Source organism: Bos indicus x Bos taurus, chromosome 6 (genome assembly GCF_003369695.1).
Source record: "Bos indicus x Bos taurus breed Angus x Brahman F1 hybrid chromosome 6, Bos_hybrid_MaternalHap_v2.0, whole genome shotgun sequence".
Taxonomy (NCBI): Eukaryota; Metazoa; Chordata; class Mammalia; order Artiodactyla; family Bovidae; genus Bos; species Bos indicus x Bos taurus.
Genome location: NC_040081.1, coordinates 110,956,755 through 110,980,656, shown reverse-complemented (window position 1 = coordinate 110,980,656; position 23,902 = coordinate 110,956,755). Strand labels below are relative to the sequence as shown.

General features: G+C 41.5%; 1 protein-coding gene across 1 annotated transcript in view; it reads left to right on the top strand.

Moving 5' to 3' along the window:
- The window catches only part of TAPT1 (transmembrane anterior posterior transformation 1), a 60,380-nt gene that overhangs the window by 29,597 nt on the left and 6,881 nt on the right, over positions 1-23,902 (top strand). Inside the window, exons 4-11 of the mRNA XM_027545082.1 lie at positions 9,235-9,397; positions 12,138-12,273; positions 14,096-14,193; positions 14,378-14,447; positions 18,081-18,161; positions 19,486-19,595; positions 20,999-21,058; positions 21,591-21,659. Coding sequence (XP_027400883.1) covers positions 9,235-9,397; positions 12,138-12,273; positions 14,096-14,193; positions 14,378-14,447; positions 18,081-18,161; positions 19,486-19,595; positions 20,999-21,058; positions 21,591-21,659 — 787 coding nt within the window. The remainder of the gene's footprint in view (positions 1-9,234; positions 9,398-12,137; positions 12,274-14,095; positions 14,194-14,377; positions 14,448-18,080; positions 18,162-19,485; positions 19,596-20,998; positions 21,059-21,590; positions 21,660-23,902) is intronic.

The window sequence follows — 23,902 nt, the reverse complement described above, 5'->3', positions numbered from 1 at the left end:
ATGTATAATTAATAACATTATTATCAATAACCACAGAAACTGAGTTTAATATACAATATATCCAGAATTATAGGTTGTTTTCTTTTCAAAGACTAAAGTCCTGGAAGTTTCTCTTTTAGTAAATGAGTGTGTACTTGGTATTTAGTAAGTACCGAATGACATTCAGCCTTTTTGAAAATGAGCCTTAATCATTTTAGTAAGGAAGAAATCCCTCTGATATAAATTAGAAGAATTTATTTATCATGATATTATGATAAGAGTAAAAACTCCTTTGCAAGATTGCATGGAATAAAACAATTACAAGGATTAAGATCACATTGTTGTTACATGTAACACTTTATACTCTTGTCTTACTCTGCTTTGAGAATGAAAGAATTATGTTTTATATTTTATTAAGTACAATTAATCAAATGGGAAAATCTTTTTTAGGAATTTACCATCAACTTTAAGTGATTCAAGTACTTGCTTTATGCTTTTGGAAGAATTTTTAAGAAGGCCTTATTCATACCAGGAAACCTTTTTGGAAGACATCTGGAACATTCACAAAGCCTCACCTTCTATACCATCCCTATTTCTTTATCACCTTTGGGAGCTCAGTAAAGTCATGGTTATTTCAGTTACCTTTTCAGAAGAGCAGAAAAAAACAAAAATCTAGTAAGACATTACTAAACAGAAGTCTTCATGTGTGATAGTGTAACAAGGATGAACACATGGAAAGCTGGGTAAAGCCAGGTGAGGCTGCCTCATGCCATATATAGATCTTGATGTCTGCTCCATGAGCCAGGTTGCCTCTAAGTTATTCTCAGCTCGGCAGTGTGAGGCACGTTCCTGCTCTAGCTGTCTTTAAGCGTGTTCTGTGTGGCTGTTGGCGCGATGAGGCAAAGGGTCAAAAAGGCTGTGTGACCTAAAGACCCCTTCCTTCTGGAGGGGCTCCTGGGGTGTCTCAAGCCCTCAGTGGATGTTCACAGGATGAGTGACGAAGGGGACTTGCCGTGTTCCCAAGGCCCTCTGTTTCTCGGCTCTTATTTGAAGAGCCGAGTTCTCGATGCGGCAGAGGCATCTAGACTGCGTCTGTGTCCCCTGGGGGAGCAAGGCTCCAAGGTCGCCTAGAGAAGCCCTTTGGTGTTTGTTCTGGAAACGGGGAGAGCTGTTGGAGAGAGCCAGGACGCCTTTAGCCCTCTGCTCCTGGTGGCTTCAGTGGGTCGATGGTCCCTGGAGCCAACCTTTTCTAGACCTTTTCAGATTTTTTTTTTTTAGCCTATAAAATAAAGATGATAGCTTTCATATATTACTCTAAAATACTTTTTAATCTAAATTAATCTGAGTGACATTTTGAAGCAGGATTCACGTCTGTTCTGTTTTCACTCTCTTGCAGCCAGGCCGACACTAGAGGGCAGCCTGTCACCCTGCTGCAAGGCGCCGTGCAGTTTTCCTGGGCAGAGGGGTCTTGCTGCTTCTGCAGTTTGGATCCTCTGAAAAATTACATTTTATGCCGTCACTTATATATATGTATATACCGTGAAGTACAGTTAAAATGGTATAACAGAACATCAGCATTTCTAAGCACTCCATGAGCATAGGCAGATCATACAGAATATGAAGACTCTGCCTCCCTGTCTCAGCGCCTTAAGTGTGCTTTATCAGAATGGAGTACTTGGCTGACAGTAACATGGGCTGCAGTCCATATTTTCTTTGAGCAATTTAGAAAGCAAAGTCTTCTGAGCATTATTTTCTTAAAGCACCTAACTTGAAATATTTGAAACTTAAAATATAATGTAAAAAATTGTATTACCAAAACTATTGTTAATACTAAGTCTAAAACCTTTCAGATATTTTAAGAGTATATGAATACATTTTCTCTTTTAGAAAATTATTAATCAGACAAGTTTTGCCTTCTTTTTCTTCCAACATTCTATTCTGTTCAGGATTATTTGATTTTTCTTTCCTGTGGCTGTATCATGTTCCATCTTTTTCAGCAAGCAAAAAGTGCTCTTTCCTTCAGTCTGACTTAATTTTTTCGAAGAGTTAAGAAATGAAAAAGATCAGCAAAGAGGTCAATTGTATTTTTTTCTATTTCCTTTTTCTCACACTCCTGTGTTTTAGTTTCCTTTCTGTTAAAAAAAAAAAAAAAAAAAAGTTAGGGACTTCCTGGTAGTCCAGTGGTTAAGATCCCACGCTTCCAGTGCCAGGGCACAGGTTTGATCCCTGGTCAGGGAACTAAAACTCACCTGCCTCTAGCTGCAGCCCAAAACAAACAAACAAAGTTATTGTCTTCCTAGTCTCTTAGTTCTTAGAAATTATACCCAAAGAGTTGGGGAGGGAGGAGAAAGGATATTTGTCAAAGTGCTTAAGATGCTGGCATGAACACAGCAGCAGTTCGCAGGCCCTGGTGCTATGTTGTTGGCGTCCGACAGTGGCCGAGGGCTGGCACGGCCCTCCTTTCAGAAATGGGATCGGTGCTCTCACCTCCTGTACGTGCAGTCACATCTGGCAGTCACATTTGTGGGGTCTGTGGAAGCTGACAGTCTCCCAGGTTTTCTGCTTTAGAATGGACTCTTTGAACCCACTTCTGAATCTTCCATAAACCGGCCACAGGGTTTGGCTTGGAGGTTTTATCGGCCCTGACACAAAGCTGACTCGCTGCTTTTCATTCATTCTGAGGCCACTCCGCAGCCCTTAAGGAGGCTGGCCTGTATTGTGGCTGCTCCGCTGGCGGGCACTTTGCCAGCCTCTGACCCTGTGAAAATATTTTTTTTATTTTGAGATGTTGGCAGGGTAATTTTTCTTGACTCTGTAGTTGTATGCACGTTATCTGCAAAGGGTGCACTGCTTCCATAAAATGTTTACACCCACCCTTAGCAATTTCAAGAACACTTAGGTGAAAATTATCGCTAACGAATTAACAATCTTGAAAAATCTTTGCCCTTACATACCTTCTTGTAGGTTAAAATAAATGCATGCAGGTTCTCTAAAAGCCTATTGATTTATGTATTTCTTCCCTCTTTCTCAGGTAGGGTAGTATAATTTTGGAAAAACATTTGAGAAAATTCTTGAATTAGGATAATTTTTTAAATGATGAGATGAAAATGAGAATTAAGTTTTGGTTTATTATATGAGATGTCTTTGTTTCTTTAAAGAATGAAAGTATTTTGTTTTTAGAAAAGTAGACTGTTCTACAGTAGCTACATTATGCTAAATGTAGCATAATGTGCTTTATGCTAAAGAGGTATCCAGTGTTATTTTTCCGAACTTATAGAATAAATAAATAATAACAGTTGTATGTGTATTTCTAATTTACCTGGCATTTTTATGAATCCTTTTTCCCCCTCCAAGCTGTGACTTCATCTTGTGTTTTAGAACCCTCAGTCTTGCTTGCGTTAGAAGGTGAGCAAAGTTGTAGAGAAAAACGATACTATCTGGTGCCAAGAACTGCTGGTTTTGAAAACTTTGCTGTGATATTTTAGATAGCAGTGAGTGTAGGTGAGGTTTAAGGTAAATGCTGGAGTATTCTTCTTTTAACTATTAGAGCAAGTGAAATGCGTGCGAGTAAATTTTACTGATTCTCCCCCTGGCTTTAAGCATATCTCTTATTGGAAGCTTCAGGTAGCTTTCTGTTTTTGAGGCAGTGGTAATTTACCCCACAGAAATCTCTCTCATCTGAAGAATTAGGAATTTCAGATGCTCGAGCGTTTCTTAACCCGTTGGGTTTCCTCCCCCTGCCTTACCTCCTCCAAGGTAGTTCTCCCTGAAATGAACTTCACACAAGAACATGCACACATATGAGATTTTTCCTCTTTTTAGACAGAAGCCTTAATTTCGACCTGAGTGATTTGTGCTACCCCTGTCATGCTCGCATCACTTCTCCGGGAATCAGGGCCGGCCGTCATTGCCCCTCCCCGGCAGGGCCTCCGTGCTGGCTCGTAGAGAGCAGGGTCTCGTCAGAGGGTCTTCCCACCTCAGGTGCCGTCCCCTCCTCCTCCTCACCTTGGCGCGCTCAGTAGCGCAGCGACATTACAACGTTCTCTCTCTCTTTCTCTCTCGTAAATCAGACCGAAGGGAGGAGCACTCTCACTTCCTTTGTAGAGTGGAATGTGGTGTCACAGGGACTCCTCGTGGTGAGTAAACCCTGATTTTCCTTCTATTCTCTTGGCCAAATTGACATCAGTACAAACAGATATTGATTATACTGAGAGACAGACATGACTGCTCGGAGATGGGCGTCTCGGAAGGTGAGAGGCAGACAGGACTGCTCGGAGATGGACGCCTCGGAAGATGAGAAGCAGACATGACTGCTCGGAGATGGGCGCCTCGGAAGGAGCGAGCCTCCTCATCCTGCCGTGGTGACAGCTTTGTCCACATTTGTGCAGGAGTTGAGCAGAATCTCCCCTCACCTGGGAAGATCACTTGATAAAATGAACTTCAGTTGCACGTGTTGTCTAGGTTTGACATCAAGTCCTTCACTCCCCACGCCACATCAGTTCCTTCACCTGAGCTTAAGTTCCTTCGGTGTGAGCGGTTTTTATTTTGCATCATCCAAGCACCAAACATAGCTTCATCAAGCCAGTGCTTTTTTTCCTAGTATAGTTTGGAATCATTTTAAAGCCCAAGAAACACTTTAGTCATTCAGTTTAAGCATTTGTAATTAATTTTTCTACTGTCTGTTGCAAAAACTTAAGGTGTTCAATTTTCAGTCTTCTAAGTAAGGAAAACCTCTTAATCTCAATAGTTTATTGCAGTTTACTTTAAAATTAGAAAATGACTTCTCTTTCAAAAATGGACACCATTTTTGACTTTTCACATTTTTCCAATAGTCCTTTGTATTTCTTCATTCTTTCAGTCATACCATGAGCAGCTAGAAGCATTAAGAGGGAAAGAAAGATAGCTCCAGCCTGTGTATTTTGTGATGAAGTGCCTCGCGCTGGTGCCTTGGCATGTTCGAACAGCGATTTGAACATGAAGTAGGCACAGGTTACCCTGGTCTCGTGGTCACGGGCTCTGCCACCTCTTTCCTGGTCTTCCTGTTCACTTGTCAGCTCACGCTTCAGTCTTAGTGAGCTGAGCACCTCCTGCTGCACAGGGTGAGGAAAACCCTGCCACTGACCATCTTCGTCTGCTCCATCATTCTGTTCCCCAAGAGTGCCCTTGAAGCAACGGGGTCCTTTACTGGGTAAATGTGCAAATCCAGGGAAAGTATTTGAATGACCAAAAGATAAAATTTAGAAATGCAGAAAGTTTAATTTCCGCAAGCGTGGCTTGACCTGAAAGTTTTAAATGATTTTAGGTTCTGTTGAATTTCTTGGTTAATAGTACTTGTCTTGTGATAACTGATAGCCAAGCTATAAATTAGATTAGCAGGTTTTTCACTTTGTCCAGCAGCTTCCTCCATTTGTTTATGTGTTTGTGTGGGATTTTCAGCATTTGCAAAATGAATTGTGAGTAGCTGCTGTTTAATAGGCATTTATAAGGAAGAGGTTCACCCTGAAAGCATTACTCAGGAACCAGTTCAAAGCTGATCGGCAGGGCTGGTGGATAAGCTTCCTCTGGAGTTGGAAACGCATATCACACGGTCATCCACAAGTGTCCTGCAGAGAAGGAAACAGAGACCGGAGCTGGCCCAGGTTGTTTTCACCAGGTGAACTCACTCTGGGTTCGATCTTACTTCAGAGAGGCTGTGATGCCACCTTAGAATTATTTTTCTTCAGTTTTTGCAGCTTTCCTTTTTCACTTGCAGGGACATTTATATGATAGCAGTATCCTTTGTTTCTGAACAGTTCTGCTTCTTTTATTTTTTATTTGAATAAATCTCTTTAATTTTTAAAATCAGTCATCTCCATAGCAACCAGTTATGATGTACTCAATGGAACATTTCCACCAAAGCAGAGAGTGCACAGAAAGCAGCGGATCCAGTGGAAACAGTCCTTTTTTCCCCCTCTTTCTTTTTAGAAACAAAGAGCAAAAATTGTAGCTATATTTGGTATTTAGCATAGTCATTTTTCCAAATGAGATGACAGTACAGTGATAAATTATACAGTATTAAATTATGCTGAAAGATCAAACATGCTGAGTTGCTGATTCCTGTGCGTTTAAAAAGTTCTTTTAAAGAAATGTCTAGAATAGTAGGCAGGAGTGAGAAATTGCCCTCTGGAGCCAGAGGCCAAGAGTCAGATCCTGGCTCTGCCACTTGTTAATCCCAACTGCAGCTGCAGGCACGTTCCTGATGCCCTTCGGGAGATTAGGGTGGTGATGGTCCCTTCCTCTTAGGGTCTCATAGGGTTTCTGTGGAAGCTGAAGGAGAGAACGTACAAAGTGCCTAGAGGGGCCTGCCACACGGGGCCTGGGGATTGTGGCGTGTTTCTACAGTGCTTCTGCATTTTCCCGACCGGGTTTAATCCTGGGCAGCAGAAAGCTAAGTTAGAGTTGTTTATGCTAGATTTTGAACTTAGTATCGTCTTGGTTTAAGCAGTGGAGTATTATATTATTTGAGGTTATAGCTTTTCAATGTTTGATTCAGTTCAGTCACTCAGTCATGTCCAACTCTTTGCAACCCCATGTACTGTAGCCCACCAGGCTCCTCCATTCATGGAATTCTCCAGGCAAGAATACTGGAGGGGGTTGCCATGCCCTCCTCCAGGGGATCTGCCTGACCCAGGGATCGAACCCAGGTTTCCTGCATTGCAGGCAGACTCTTTGCAGCTGAGCCACCAGGGAAGCCCGTTCCTTCTTAGAGAATATACTAACTCATTGTTCCATTGTTGCAAATGCTTATAAAGAGACACAACTGAACATATATGTGTTAAAAGTCCCTTCATCTCTTAAAGAACTTTGGCTGAGACCAGTTATGCCATTCTATCCTAAAAGCTCTACAGATTTCTGCTTTAACTAGTTACCTAAAACCTTTTGGTACTTAATGCAGATTCACTAATGCCATCCTGCGTTTCATTCCTGTCATGTTCTTTCATTCATAAAGCACAGCCTCCAGCGCTTAAACAGAAGGCCGCGGGCGATGTGTGCGTTTCAGTGTGTGCCCGTCTGTGCCCGCACTTCTGCGGGGACGCGGGCAGGCGCTCCTGGCTGATGCTTCATTTGTGCCCCAGCCGCTCGGGGGGACAGACAGTCCAGGGGCCCAAGAGTGTCCGCGTGTCTCCTTTTCTCATGGTTTGCATTAGAAATGTTTACCTCCAGCTCTTGACAAATACTTATCTCGGCGTGGGGGGAGGGGGCAGCGAATTCCCTTGAGAGTTGCACAGCCCTTGGCAGAGTTCTGTGCTCTGGGCTCAGTGTCCGAACTAAGACATAGCTCACTTCAGATTTCATGGGGAAAAACAGGGCCGCGTCTGCGGGGAGAGAGAAGAGCATTGGAGACAGAAAGGGACAGAGAAGTGATGGTAGAGATATATCAGCCTTGTCCTGGAGGCAGTTTTCCCCAAGATTTGAACTTTCACTGCAGAGAAGAACTCCCCTCAGTCTCTTGCGCTTGTCTCAAGGCCCCGGGGTGTGACCTGGACCGTCCTGACCCATCTCTGCATCTAAGCTCGTTGGTTCAGCCCAGGGTCATCCCCTGCTGGCCCTCCCTGGCCGCAGTCTTCACAGAGTCTGCCTCTTCGGGGCGTTGGTCGGGCACGGCGCTCTGGGCAGCGGTTACCTGTCCTTCTGAACCCAGCAAAGATCTTTGCAAGAAAAGCACCCCTGATCTGAATGTGTCCGAGGGCTCAGCAGGAGTTTAGGGAGTAGGTAGCCAAGGAACAGCCAGTAAGTGAAAGTTCAGGATGCTGGCGGCCCTTCGAAAGTGAGCCCACCCTTTAGTAGGAGCCAAAGTGCCATCACAGCGGTGGAAGTGAAGAGGTTCTGCGTCTCCTGATGCAGATCTTCGGGCTTTCTGTTGATTGCACAGAATGTAAAAGCTGCCAAGGCAGGGGGCTGAGTGTTTTCCATCTTGAGGAGTCGGCCTGCAGTAGACTGGGAGAAAGTACCTTTCCATTCCAGTCACAGGAACTTTACGTGCCATGATAGACATCTTAATTTCTTCTTTTGTAATGTATTTTTTCCCTGTATCTTAGGAATACATTTCCATTCACAATTTAGGTTTAGTTCTTTGTACTCTGACCTCGGAAGTATAGAATGATTCTGCTCATTAATTAGGGAAAAAAACCATCATCAGCACTTGAGCCCCTGAGGGTTGGGGTACCAGCCCCACGTGCACTGGCCAGCCTGCCATGTCCACGGTCCCTCTGTGTCCAGGACTCCTCTCTGTCTGTGGTTCCTCAACCAACCACAGGTCTCAACCAACCGCAGGTCACATAGTGCTGAAGTACGTATTGATTGGAAAAAATCCACGTATAAGTGGACCCGTACAGTTCAAACCATGTTATTCAAGGGGCAACTGTATTTCCAACTCATGTTCCAGAGGGCTAATGTTTGTAATATAACAACCATCCTACAAACTAGTAAGAAGAAGATACGAGGAGAGAATTCACAGAAAGTATAGATAAATACATAAAGAAGATGTCAGTGTTCTAGTGAGAGAAATCAACAGTGAAACTACTGGGTTGAATTTCTCACCAGTGGCATTAGCCAGTGTCCCTCAATGGATGCACGTGAGCTTCCGGGCGTCTGGTGCACGTGTAAATTGGTGCAGCGCCTGCAGAGGGCAGCACAGGTATCACCAGAAGGATAGGTGAACGTAAATAACACGAGGTTCCAGTTTTGAGGCTTTATCCTATAGACGTGTGTTCACTTACGAGGTATGACGTATTACATCATGGTTTATAGCTGCAAAGGGCTGGAAAATGTTGGTCTTATGTTAAATTATGATGCGTCCACGCAGTGGAACACCGTGCTGTCTATAACAACTGATGAAGGAAAATAGCGTAAAACGCTATCCCTGGGTCAGAAGGGCCGCGCCCGTGGGGTCCCGGGATCCTGATGAGCTGGGAGGCCTGTGTCCTCATTGTGGAAACCCATTGCTTCTGGGCGCTCGGCCAGCAGCCACCTGCCCTCTGTGGTCACTCATTAAGGTTCCCACTTCCTCTCATTGTAATTCTGGTCTAGTATCTTTATATTCGCTACCTGGGCAGGAGACTTGCTACTGTTGAGTAGTCAGCATAACTTTGCTCCTTAACGTGAAGTTTTTGTTTGCGGTTCCCTTTGTTTGCCACTGCCTATCCCATAAAGATGATTTATTCAAGAGCGCGGAAGGCGAGCCTCGCCTTCTTCATTACTGCTCATCTGTTTCAGGGACAGACGTGTGCTTCAGCCCGCCCAGGTGTGTGACGTCCTGAAGGGGGTCATCTTGGTCATCTGCTACTGCATGATGCACTACGTGGACTACTCCATGATGTACCACCTGATCCGGGGGCAGTCGGTCATCAAGCTGTACATCATCTACAACATGCTCGAGGTGAGTCCGGCAGGCCCGGCCCACGGCACACAGCGTCCCGCACAGGACACCCTCCCGCCAGCTCTGCCAGTGGCACCTCCAGCCTCGGCTTCGTACCGTCAGGGGTGGCCTTGTGAGAACGCATATTCTGATTTAGAATCCCTCTAACAAGATGGTGCCTGTGCGCCCAGGACACGCTGGGGCAGCCAGTCCACAGGGCATCATGTGTCCTCCGGTGGGGACGAGGGCGACCAGCCACCTAGACATTTTGGAGTCAGTGCCCCCTTGAGAGTGTAAACTGTCAGATGACAGGGGAGTATTTTCCCGATTCATTGGAAACCCATGTGTGTTTTTTGTTAGAACTTTAAATCTTATGAAGAGATTTTTAGGATTATGTGTTTATTGGCTATAGTAGATTTATATTTTAAATTGCTTTTAAATTTTCACACAGAACAAGTAAACGATTTCCCAGTTTCTCTAAGTATTTAACACTTTTAATACAATATGTCTTCAAAGTACACTACACTTTAAAGTAGTCATCCTGTGAAAAATCTGCATTTATGTAAAAAATAAACAGTTATACAAAGTGCAAAATAAAAAGCCACTTTGCTTTATAGGCAGAATCTTAAGGTTTTTTTTAAATAGTAAACTAACCTGAGTTATATCATTAACCTTTAAGACTCAGTTTGCACTTTTCTGTACTACTTTTTGGGGACACCAGTAAGGTCTCCCTGTCTCTTAGATTCAGTTCAGTTCAGTTTAGTCGCTCAGTCATGTCCAACTCTTTGCAACCCCATGGACTGCAGCATGTCAGGCTTCCCTGTCCATCACCAACTCCTGGCACCTACTCAAACTCAAGTCCATCAAGTTGGTGATGCCATCCAACCATCTCATCCTCTGTCATCCCCTTCTCCTGCCTTCAATCTTTCCCAGCATCAGAGTCTTTTCCAGTGAGTCAGTTCTTCTCATCAGGTGGCCCGAGTATTGGAGTTTCAGCCTCAGCATCAGTCCTTCCAATGAACATTCAGGACTGATCTCCTTTAGGATGGACTGGCTGAATCTCCTTGCAGTCCAAGGGACTCTCAGGAGTCTTCTCCAACACCACAGTTCAAAAGCATCAATTCTTTGGCATCCAGCTTTCTTTGTAGTCCAACACTCACATCTATATGTGACTACTGGAAAAACCATAGCTTTGACTAGATGGACCTTTGTGGGCAAAGTCATGTCTGCAGTGGGTTTTCCTGACGCGTGGTGGACACGTGGGGCTATGTGGAACTGCTGGCCGCTCTGCTCTGCCACTGCCTAGGTGTGATAGGTGGGGACTTCCCATCTCTTCACAAAACCATGCACTCTAGCCATCCTGGTTGCTCTTAAATTCATCGACTGAGATGAGTTGGAACCACACCCCAGCTTCCTGGTGCAGGCTCGTTGCCGCACACCTGCTTTGCCGGGTCAGGTGAGATGCCGGCAGTGGGCTTGCCTGGGTTTGTGAAGCAGAGTAGCCGTCCTGTGCTCCCCTCCCTCCCATCAAATAAAAGCCCAGGCCTCCTGTCCCCTCTGGCCATGTGGGTAGGTCTCCTTGTCAGGTCCCACTGCCTCCTCCCTGGGGGGATTGCAGCTGACCAGGCTTCTTCCTCCCCGCAAAACTTAAGATAGGTGCCTCCTGTTGCACAACGCCTCCCACAAGCTGCTGCTGTTGCTGTTATCAGGAAGTAGCCAAGCGGGAGGATCCATGAATTGCTGATCCCGGTGGTTTAAATACTCATTCACTCTGTAGACTACAGTTGATGATATAGTTGAAGCGCAGTGAAGCAGAGTCCAAGCTCTAGTCTAGAGATAATGCCCTCCAGTCCTGGTTATCTGCACATGCGCCCAGCTGCTGAGTGACTGCTCTTTAGCTTGTCATCTGTGAGATGGAGACATTAGAAGAATCACAAGGTTTCCAGGAGACAGAAAATAGAAGGAGCTTAGCACAAGCCAGGCATCTGGTGGGAGCTCCCTCAATGGTAGCTATCATTTCTTCATTTGGCAAATGTTTAATCAACACTTCCTGGATGCTGAGATCCCAAAGAGCCCCAGGTGGACAAGCCTAGTCCCCTGGCTAATATTCCACAGGTGGGAGAGAGGCAGTAATAAATACCATGATGAAGAGGAACAGGGTGATGCTTTAGAGACCGCAGGAGCCAAAGGTTGGATAGGCCAGGAACGTCCTGTCTCAGAATGTGACATTCCAACTGAATCCTGAATGATAGCCCTCCTTTTTTTCTTTTTTATGTGCTTCTCTTTATTGTACTATATTCATGGAGATCAGTACTTGAAAATGTCTTCCAGGAATAAATTTGCTTATTGTATTCTTATAGGATAAACTTCAAACAAATCACAGCTATTGTTACTTACCAATATTAGGTATGAGGAGAATGGGTCAAATCATATATTTGTCCTTAAAAGTTTGAGTCCTGAATTTAAATTCAAAGACTTAAAACCAGAAGAACTATGATTTTGATGTGTCCTCTCCGTTTTATTTTTATGACTAAGATTTTTCTAGTTACACACATGGCTAGTTAGACAAATTCTAGTTCAGTTAGTACAGCCCTTGGGCGCTCCACTTGTGTCAGAGAATAAGGAAATGTGAACGATTAAGTAAACAAAGATCCTGTCTCTTCTGGAGCTCATCCCCTCCGGTGTTCGTGTTGCCTCTGAATTTTAATAAGATATACCAATGGCATAGTAAGAAACACGTTCCCTTACTTTTTCTCTTTAGGTAGCAGACCGCCTGTTTTCCTCATTTGGGCAAGATATATTAGACGCTCTGTACTGGACAGCGACAGAGCCCAAGGAGCGGAGGAGGGCCCACATCGGGGTGGCCCCCCACTTCTTCATGGCGGTCCTCTATGTCTGTATCCTTTCAGGCTGCTCGGAGATGCACATTTAACATCATCCTGTTCACTTAGCTGTTTCTCAGACTTAGAGAGGGGTGTGTGTGCGTGTGTGTGTGTGTGTGTGTGTGCGTGTGTGTGTATCCTAAAGATTAACGTGAAATGTCTACTTTCTTTTGAGAAATTGACTATAATAGTCTGCTTAGTCCTTGAACAACACAGGGACTAATCCAAGTATGGGGCTTCTCTGGGTGCTCAATGGTAAAGAATCCACCCACCAGCGCAGGAGACAAAGAAAATGCAGGTCTGATCCCTGTGTCAGGAAGATCCCCTGGAGATGGAATTGGCACCCCACTCCAGTACTCTTACCTGGGAAATCCCATGGACAGAGGAGCCTGGCGGGCTACAGTCCATAGGGTTGCAAAGAGTCAGACACGACTTAGCAACCAAATAGCAGCAGCAGCAGTCCGGGTACCAGTTATAACCAGTCTCTGTATCCGAGGGTTCGGCCAACAACAGACCATTTAACACTGTAGTATTTTACTATTGAAAATCACATGTGTGTAAGTGGACCCATGCAGTTCACACCCATGTTGCTCAGGGGTCAACTCTAACTGTAAATTAAAGAGTCTCATGTGTGCATGCCCCTTGAAACTGCTAGAAACTGGTTATAAGGAAGGATTTTAGAATAAAGGGGTAGTTATATTTATACATACTTCAAATTTATATAGATCTATATAGCTTTTTCGTACTTACATTAGAATTTTATAAAGCTGCCTTTAAACCTATGAATTCTTTGTTATAACCTTCAGCTGAGAATGTATGCAGTTCTTCAATAAAAAATAAATGAAAAATAAAATGTATACAGTTCATCTAGAAGTAAAATTTGAAATTAGCTGGGGAGGAATTCTAGAGGTTTTCTTTCCCCCTCCCTCACCTCCATCGAAAAGCTTTTCTTTTGGAGAATAAGTATTTTACTATGTAACACAGTGTGCACACGTGTGTGTACTATGCATGCCTGTGTGTTTACATGCATGTGCACACTCACACTCGTTTCATATGGGAGCAGGACGGATTCAAAGGAATGTGTCGCCTGGTTTTTGTTTTGTCCTGTCTTTGAAAGAGCAAGGCTTAAAAGAACTGGGTTAACATCCGGAAAGTTAAGGGACTGTATGGGGAGAATGTCTGTGGTGAGTGAAAGATTGTTTCAGACACAGTGGAGTAAAAAGTTACTGTTCTCATTTAAGCTCTTCCATGGAATTTAAACTCTTCCACAGGCGATATAATTCTGCAGCTCATGAATGTCTTCAGAACTGGCATCTGAAGAAGAATCTTAATTACCAGACGTTTCTGACTCCTGCATTCCCCATCCCCCGATGAAAACCAGAGAGGAAACCAGTTCCAGAAAGGAAACCAGTTCCAGACTGACTCTCACTTTATGTTCTTTTCTGTTTTAGAATGTATATATCTAAGTCTCTTCTTTCAGGATTTACCATAATGTATTCCATTATGTAATAAACTTTTCTGAGATCCCGTTTCCCAGGCATCGTGCCAAATGCCAAAGCTCCAGAAAGAACAAGACGGCTGTCCTCCAGAACTCGCCGTCTAAGTGGTTGGATCGTTTCCGCTTTTGTTTGTTCTGTAGTTTGTTTCATGGGTTTCTTATCCCATCAAATTTGTATCAACTAGGGAAATTGCAAAGATAACTACTTATGTAGGGCATGATTTAGAAAGCATAGTCGTATTTTTCCCCATTTTAAACTTCTGAGATTTTACTAACATTACTGTAAATATAAACTGGAACCAGAATTCAGTTTTCCCCTTGACATCACTTAACTGCCAGTTCTGCACGCCATCCTTATAATGGTTCAAGCAACCACCCTCAACGTGGCTTTTAACTCACACAACAAGTCCCTGCTGACTATCATGATGTCCAATAACGTAAGTATGAGGTTCTACTTTACATTTTTGAGGTTGTGTGGGTACTTTAACAGCAGTATTCTAGATGGGAGAAAATTGTTTTTTTCCTTAATTGTTATTTATTCTCTGGGAAGTTTAATATATAGCATGTCACTTTTTTAAACTGTGGTAATAATAAAGATGACTTTTGTGTTTTCTCTTTCAGTTTGTCGAAATTAAAGGAAGTGTTTTCAAGAAGTTCGAAAAGAACAATCTTTTTCAAATGTCAAATAGCGGTATGTACAATCAGCTTCTGCTTGAAGCTTTATGCAGAGTTACTGCGTAATTCATTTTGAAACTCTTAATGTCACGTTTCCAACAGGCCACTGTTCCTCTGACTTAAAGCTGTGTTTTCTCTTAACTCTCTCAACATCTTTACCATGTTTTCTGTATTTTGGTTGTCGTGATCTTGAGGATGTTTAATATAATCAATAATTACAGACATTTGCATAGTACTTTACCATACTTTCATACGATGGTGGAGTATGGTGCCACACTTTACTATACTATAGCACAAGGTGCTATACAGATGCCCGTAGTTAGTTAGTATCTTATCTTCCTAACTCAAATTTCTTGGAAGCTGCTGGTATTACTCCATTTTACAGATGTGTAAACTGAAATACAGAGAAAATGATCTGACTCGCTCAAGGTCACCCACTTAGCCACTGAGAGAAGAATTATGATGAAAAGCCTCAGATGGGCTCTTAGGTCTCAGCTTTCTCAGTTAGACTTACTGCCTCCTTCCTAATTCTACAGAGTGTGAGCGCACAAAATTTATCCCAGAAACATCGTCTTAACGTAGTTTTCACAATCAGAACAGCAGTGTCTTCGTTCTCAAGGTGTGGCCCACGGATCCCTGGATAGGAGTCTGCAAAGTCAAGACTGTTCTTGTGAAGATGTCATGTATCTCGTTCACCATGTTGCCATCTGCACCGTGGTGGCAAATGGGGGTGAAAAAGCCACGGAGAGACCACCAGGCGCCCACCGGAATGTCCGGTCCAGTGGCTGCGCTGAGGGCCAGCGTGAGAGGCTGCAGCCTCTCCGGGACCCCTTAGGGGGCTTCCTCCAGCCCCGCACGGTCACCTGCCCTGTCGCCCAGCAGCAGGAACATGGTTTCACGAGAGGACTTGTGCGAGAATGGTTATGGCAACCTTATTCACAGCCCCAACTTAGAAACAACCCAGACCCTCCTGTTCAGAGGAAAGCAGACACGTAAATGCCAGTGTATCTGCACTGCGAACACTGCTCAGCAGGTAGAACCGCTGTGTTTTCGACTGTATAGAGGAGTCGCAAAAGCTTTATGCCGAGTGAAAAGAGGCCAGACATAAATAAGTACATGCTGTGTGATTTCATATTTATGAGGTTTGTGATCATAATTTATGATAATGGAAATCAAACAGTGATTGCCTATGGGGGTGGGGATTGGCTAGGAGGGGGTGTGCAGGAACTTACTGCAATGATGGAACTGTTCGTGTTTTAGTTACGGGAGTGCTGGCAGAGCTTATATGTTCATCAGAACCCATCAAATTCTACATTTAAAACTTCGCATGTGTGTAATTTTGCCTCTGTGTTAGGCAAGGAAAGTAATGGCACGTGATTATATTGAAGCAGAGGAACGTTTGGAATTACAGGAGATTTGATAGGCAGGGAATAAAAAGAACTCACGAGAAACTTTCGGCCGTTCTGTGGAGCAGGGATAAAACCTTCGACTTCAAAGCTATGAGAGGCAGTACGAGCTTGTGTCTTTCTGTGCAGTGATGCTCTTTCAAACGTGTGCTGCCAAGCTCTGTGAATTTGAAATGGAAGAGGAAGGGGAGAGACAGGAGGGAAGCTGAGATAGGATTTCTTCTTCTGTGGAGGCAACTATAAGACTTTTCACTTGTAGCAGAAATCATGCTGTTTTTAGCCTTATTACTTAATAGCCTGATTTGAATAGGCACTCTTTGTAGAGCTGTAAACTAGGCATGCAAGTCTTTTTAACATTTTAACAGTTTTTAATCTTTATTGTGTGGAGGAGATTGTGAACAATTTTCAACCTTATCACCAATGCTGCTGCTACTGCTGCTGCAAAGTCGCTTCAGTCGTGTCCGACTCTGTGCGACCCTGTAGATGGCAGCCCACCAGGCTCCGCCATCCCTGGGATTCTCCAATATGTTGAGATAATTAATGTCCCCTTTCCTTTCTTTTAGAAACAAGTCCCCAGAATTATAACGTCTTAGCTTAGAAAGATTAGGAATTTAGTATTTCAGTTTTAAGAAAGCTCTGAAAACAATGGCATATTGATCAAGCAATGCATGTGAGTTTAGAAGGAATTCAAGAGTATATTATAGCTTAAAATGGTTGGTAATCACCATGAGAAGTCCTGCCTTTTGTTAGAGGTGGAATAGCTCATGTTACAGTACAGTGTGGTCTGCCTTGTGCTGCCTTCTATCTCGCTTCAAGTTTTACAAGAGAGTAACTTTACCTAAGGTAGCCGTAAAGCCCATTCCCACACAAGAAAAAGAAAAATCTCTCCTAGAGAGAGATGCCACATAGGTGGGATCAAATTCAGTACCTTGCGCAAGTTTAATGTTAAAAACCTGGTTTGGAAACTTTAGAGCAACTTTATCCCTTTCATTTTATTGCCTGACTGCATTTTTCTTTTGGGGACTTGTCCGAGGACACATGAAATAGAGTTTAGTTAATAAAATCCAACTTTTTAACTTTTGGTCCTTTCTTCCACTTCATGTCAGTGTAAGCCCCAGCTGAGTATGGAATCTAGGCCTTTCTGACTTGGGTTCTTAAAATGAAGAGTTTTATATGGTTTTTAACCCACTGACATTGTGAACTGTACATTCAGAAAGATCCTGCAGGCATTACATTGGTGTGAAGCAAGGTTCCAGCTCAGGGTGATTCTGTTTAAGTCTCTTAACATAAGCCTGTGTACCTGCATTCATTTGAATAACTGTTGGAAATAAAATAGTACTTCACATTTAAAATGTGATTGTAAATATATTAAAGCATATCCCTGTTAGTGGTAACTTAGAAAAAGAAGATTAATAATTTGAATATCAAAAATACTTTTAAAGCATTCATCACCAGTGTTTTTAAGTTCCTTAATAACGATTAAGAGAAAACATTCCCATTTTGGTAGAAGTTTCACTTTTTAATTAACGTAAGAGTTCACCCCAAGTCAGACAGATTTATTTCATTCCATTTCCTGATTACATAGTATCTTAGATGCTGATAAGAAGATAACAGCTTAAAAAGTGAACTGTATTAACTAGCCCTTAGCAGGAATTTAGTTCTTTGCTTTTATTAAATTCATTCAGACTAAGCTCAGAATACTTAGTAATTAATGTGAATATCATCATGAAACCTAATTTTTGGCTTATCTTATTCCCCTAAGTTCCTTTAGTAATGCTGTTGGCTTTGTTAGCTAGCTAAAGGAGTCATCCGGTTGGTTCTTGTGTTCCAGACCTGAAATATTTACCGGATCGGAAGCAGTCTGGGAAGCAGGGGTTTTATGTTACCCAAAGTCTTGTATTTTACTCTCTGTTTCTATTTTTTTCTTCTTTTGTAAAATAAAAACAGTTTCCTTATGTCCCCAAAGACCACTGGAGGAATTTGACTATGTCTGACCAGATTGATGGTTTGAACATTTTTTGAAGTTTGTAGAGAACTGGCATTTCTGTAGGATTATATTGGTGAAAGAAGTAAATGGCTTGCCAGTATAGCACCACCCTATAAATAAAATATTTATTTCACAGACATTATCACTGTAATATAATTTCATCATACTCTGACTCAAAAGAAAATTATTTTGGATACATACTATAATATTATTATTTATATACACTCTACTATTTTTATGTTAAACTTTTTTTCAGATATTAAGGAACGATTCACAAATTATGTGCTTTTGCTAATAGTATGTCTGAGAAACATGGAGCAGTTTTCTTGGAATCCAGGTAAGGAAGTCTTTACAATTATGGTGCCTTTCAATTTTACTCTTGAGTGAAAAATCATTCTCTTCCATGGAATAAAATGAGTACGCAGGAAAGTGCAGGAAACTCCAGAAGGCTTTAGCTGGTCCACTCTTCACATGTAGGATGGGTTGACTGTGCTCTCTATGGGGTGGTAGGAGCTAGACCCCCCACAGTAGTCTTTGGCCCAGCATGGAACCAGTGATAAAGAACCTGCCTGCCAATGCAGGAGACACAGGTTCGATTCCTGGGTGGGGAAGATCCCCGGAGTAGGAAATGGCAGCCCACTCCATTGTTCTTGCCTGGAGAATCCCATGGACAGAGGAGCCTGGCGGGCCACAGTCCGTGGGGTCGCAGAGTCAGACACGGCTAAGCGTGCACAGTTCCCACGGGCCATGCAGCATCACTGGAGCCACGCACCCAGTGGCCCTGCTGAGCATTGCAGCATAGACATTTTTCTCTCTCGCAGACGAGGAAACTGGAACTTGTTAATAGACCATTTCCAGCGTCAGGTAGCCAGTCAGTGGCGGAGCTAAGTGTCGAAAGAGGTCGAGGTGCCCTGGCTAAAGCTCAGCACCACGTGAGACAGGCGGAGACCTCCTTCCCGGTCAGCAGGCAGAGCCCCAGCCCTGCGCCCTCCACCCGCAGCCAGCTGCCCCAGGCCGGGATTGCCGCTGGTCCCTGCCAGCATTTCTGATCTTCCTGCTCTGTGCCCTCGTATATCCTCCTTCAAGGCCTAAGCAGGTTATCCTGATGTCTGCATTTGTTAGTCAGGCACTTGGTACTGAGTTCACGTTTTAATAAACATGGTAAAGATGAGCAAATTTGGCAGGTTACCTCTGTATGACGGTGAAATAAAGGATGGATCAGTATCGTTGAATCTTAGTGATGAAAGAGAGAAAAACAGTTCAGTTGACTTTAGCACCTTGTCCTCCTGGTTACCCACTGTCACACCGAGGCAGCACCAGAGGCTTAGACGGAGCTTCCTCACTCACCATCCCACATCGTCCTGTGGCTCTCCTGGCTTCAGGGAGAAGCCGGGCTCCGCTAACCCCGGCACCCGCCTCAAGGCTTCCTCTGTACCCAGCACAGAGTAAGCACTTGTTGAATGACTTAGCCTTCATCCTGAAAAGATAGGACTCTTCCTGATAATTAATTCTATGCCGCTTCTCTCTCCATTATCACTTGTTGGAAATGCTCTAGTTTTGCCCCATGGAGAGTGCACTTTCTTCTGGTAGCCTGTGATAGGATGTTAGGATTCTGTTCAAATTACGAGATGTAATCGTCTCTCTTCTCCCCTACTTTATAGATCATCTCTGGGTGTTATTTCCAGATGTCTGTATGGTGGTCGCATCAGAAATTGCTGTGGATATTGTAAAACATGCTTTTATCACAAAGTTCAATGACATCACGGCAGATGTATGTATTTTAATAGGCAATTCAATGTTTGGTGTTGACTTCTGATTAAGTATCATAAGGTTGTAGGATAGCAAGTTAAATTTACTGAATTTATGAATACGGTAGAAAAGAACTACATTTTTAAAGTTAGAATTATAATTTTAAATTTCTAAAAATGATTTTGCTGCCAAAAGTACATTTTTTCAATATTAAATAGTTCTGCTTCTGTACTTTTGGATAGAGGTATAGACTGATCAGTAGTTGAAATCAGGGTGTCACTAAAACCATTATAAACTGTTAATACCATCATAACCTGTCTTGTTAAACTTTTAAAAGTCACATTGTTCCTATTTAAAACATTAGATACAAAAACTTCTATCTTTGACTAGATTGTTTAGTATTTTATATTTTAAAGTTGATTTTCTTTTCTCTTGTGATTATTAATAGGTTTTTGGTAAGTCCTAGAAGACAAACACCGTATATTTTTCTACTGAAAACATTTGTTGGAACTTTGAGCAATTTGCTTTGTCACAGCCAGGCATTTTGTAGCGTTTCCAAAAATAGAAATGTGGCTGTAGGCTTGATGTAAACAAAATGAGGCCTACTCGCTGAGCCATCCCACCAGTCGAGTTTTCAAGAGCAATGCTCATTCCTCCCCCAGGCCCAAAATGAATGGTAATTCACCAATATCTCAATTTGGTTTGGGTTGTGCATGCTTATTGTCATATTTTAAAAGGCAAAGACTTAAAATGCAATGCAGTGCAGCTGCTACAATCGATGATGGGATTATGGCATTTCTGAATGTTTTAATATCCTTGAATAAAAGATGATCACGCAGTTTCTGGCAAAGGCCGGATACGACAATTTCACCCTTTACTCTCTTGGCTTCCTTTTCATGGGACATTTTCTCAGCAGCGCAAGTCAAAACTAATAGCCTTGATTCAAATATTTAGTGTTTTGTAGTGGAAATGACAGTTTACAAGTGCTTTCAGGACTACTGTGTTCTCCAACTCAGCTTAATATCGTACTTAGCATTCACTCTTCTAAGAAGACATCATTATCATTAGACGTACAGTAATAATTTTTAAAACTGTTCATTTAATTTAAATTTTCAGAATTATTTTCCGTGCCTTGCACTACTTAAAATAGCCACTCTTCCTAAAAGTCTAAACTCTCAACAACCATAATCATTAAATATTTATCCTTCTTTAAAGAAACCTTTAAAAGGCCTTGAACCTATCAAGGGGAATTGAGGCTCTTTTTCACTCTTATTGTAGGTGAACAAATAGGGAAAAACTACCCAGAGGTCACTTGGTTATTAGCACCTCCTTCCTGGCTAGATATTGAACATTTTATCTACAAAGTAAATCTTTCCATGTTCTGTATTTGCACTGTAGTACTTAACACCTCATTCTTGTCTTTAGGTTTACAGCGAATATAGAGCCAGCCTTGCTTTTGACCTTGTTAGCAGTCGACAGAAAAATGTAAGCATTATATATATATATAGAAAAGGCATAATCTGAAGTGAACAGTGGTTTAATTAATTAATAATTAATTTTTTGAACAATAGTTTAATGTAGCATGGGATATTAATTACAGGAAAGCTAGGTAAACTACCTTATTTCTGTTCTTGACACTAAATGTTTACAAAATAATAAAAATAATGCTAATACTTATTACATAGGGTACGATTTCTACAGCATTGTAACAGTTATGCAACTTTGTATTTTAAACTTCTTATGAACATTTAGATCACTTCATTGTTTTACTAAATTTCAGTATAGGTACTAGGGTCTCTTCTTACTCACAGTCTCACCTGTTGAGAATATTTGCTGGTGATGAGTGAATTGTACTTTTTTTTTTTAAGTTTGAAACATTTATTATTTTAATTAAGATAACAATAAGAAACATTACATGTGAGCACAGACAGCATTCCTGTACCTGATTTTTCTGATGAATTCTGCTTTTTAACTGCTTATTAAATCCCATAAATCCCTTTCTCTTCTCTCTGTCCAGGCGTATACTGACTATAGTGACTCTGTGGCCCGGAGAATGGGGTTCATTCCGCTCCCACTGGCTGTTTTAGTAAGTCCATACGCTTTTTATGATGAGATGACCGTCATTAAAGAATATAAATAAATGGATTATCAATCAGTTTGTTCTAAAATGACTTGATAGTAAAATTAAAGGTCCATGACTTAGAAGGAAATTTTGTTTTAAATTATAATATTTCCCTTTTGGATTTTGAGCCATTTAATGGATAAAAGATGTTAAGGCGTATTTTACATGATAGCTTTCCTAACAATGAGAATATTCATTTTTGCTTATTCATTTGGCAGTGATTTTTCTTTTTGAATGGAAATACCTAGTGATAGGCGTTGAGTGGCCACTGTAACACATATTGGTGGAAGTATAAGTTGATCCAACATTTCTAAAGAGCCCTGTGACCAGTATTATGCTTTGATGAAGTAATTCCAGTTCTAGGAATTTCTCCTAAGAAAACAGTCATGAAAGTCAAATGGTGATTTATAGGAAAGGTTATGCACTGCAGTAGCATTTATAGTAGTAAAAATTTGGCAACAGATGAAATAGATTAAATAAATACAGTATGCTCAAATGAAAAAGTATTCTGTATTCATTATAACTTAAATTTTTTTCCAAAGTTTTTACAAGGGAATTTTCTGCTGTTATACACAGGAAATATCATATATATTTTTAAATAATGGCACTGAAACTCGATTAAAAATATTAGTCATCAACTTCTGATATTTTAATGAATTGCTCAGAACAGCCTTGCAAATAGTTACTGTAATATTTAATTAGGGCTCTAATAATGTTAATTATGAAGATTTTGCTGGCTGCACTTATATTTTGTTGCATTCCTTTTTGGCTAACTTCTCACATCAAAACAAATGCAGCTGTCTTTTCATTGAAGGACATCTGAAGTTTTCCAAAGACGCAAAGTCTCATGGAAATGAAGAGATGTATAAAGACGTTTTGGTCATACTAACTGTATTTTTTACCAGCTTGCCTAACTTTTTTTTAGAGGATGAATGATTAATAGATTTAATGTTATTTAAACTTCAGCAGGACTCCCCAGATAAACACTTCTAAATGTTTTCAGTTGTGTTAGTACCTTGTTTTTATTATGTACAAATATGGCTTTCTTTTGCTTAGTGAAAGGAACACCTAGAATTTTGGAAAAACAGAAAATTCTGAAGAGTGAAATTATTTGTTAATGGTTTAAGAGATTGATAAAATAGAATTTAAGATTTTTCCTATGTTTTCTGCAACTGGAAAAAGGATACATACAGTGTGAGAATAAACCTAGGCTGCTTTTTTTTTTTAAGGATTAGTTAAGTGGCTGGATTAAAATGTGGCCCTGCTTTGCCAAATAGTAATTTGTCTAGTAACTTATTTACCAAAAAGTTCTGATCATAATTAGTATGAATTTTTAAAATTAATATCTTTAGATTTTTCATCAATCTTTATTTTTTAAGTGAGTCTTTATGGTTGTTATATTAGAAGATTTAAGTTTAGTTAATACTTGATTAGCAGAACACTTCTGGGAAATCTCCTGTAGTTTCAAAGGAGATTATGGAGCTACGTGCAGACCCGGGAGATTTTCTTCTGCACTGTTTTTCTCACTGAGCACCAGAGTGACAGCAGGGCTTTGGCAGAAATCTAGGGCCCCTGAGGAATAAACTGAGGCCTCAGTAACCAAGCCAATTCCTGCATTAAGGCCAAGAGTAGCAGTGTTTCCTTGTAAATGTTACTTTGAGTCCTAGAATGAGTTCATATCCAAGAAAAGTAGATCATATTAAGGTCTCAGGGAAATTAGACTTGGGACATACGTATCTTAAAGTTACCTAATAATATACTGGGTAAAAACGAAGTCATTGAAAGCTCCATTTGCTTTTCATATTTCTGAACAAAATTCTGGAACCATATTACTTTCTGTCACAAATGTTTGATGGCAGGTCATTTCCCCGTTAGAGACTGAGACAGACGTTTTATTAAATATATGTGACAGTTCATTCTGTCTAGCTCCTCCCAGTTGCTCTTTTATTAAAAGCATTTTAAAAATATCATTTGAAATGTTCTTGTGTTATTTATTTAATGGAGACTCTTCCATTTGAGGATGACGTTACTGGATAAGGTTGGTTATTTTCCCTGATTTTCTGTTTTCACGTAGCAGTCCCCACGTACCCTAATATATGGGTACATTAAGCTGAACCTATAACATGTGTAAATGCTTTTCAGTGACAGATCCCATCAGATTTATTCAGCAAATGTCCAGAGATAGTGCTGTTACTCTTATGTTTTTG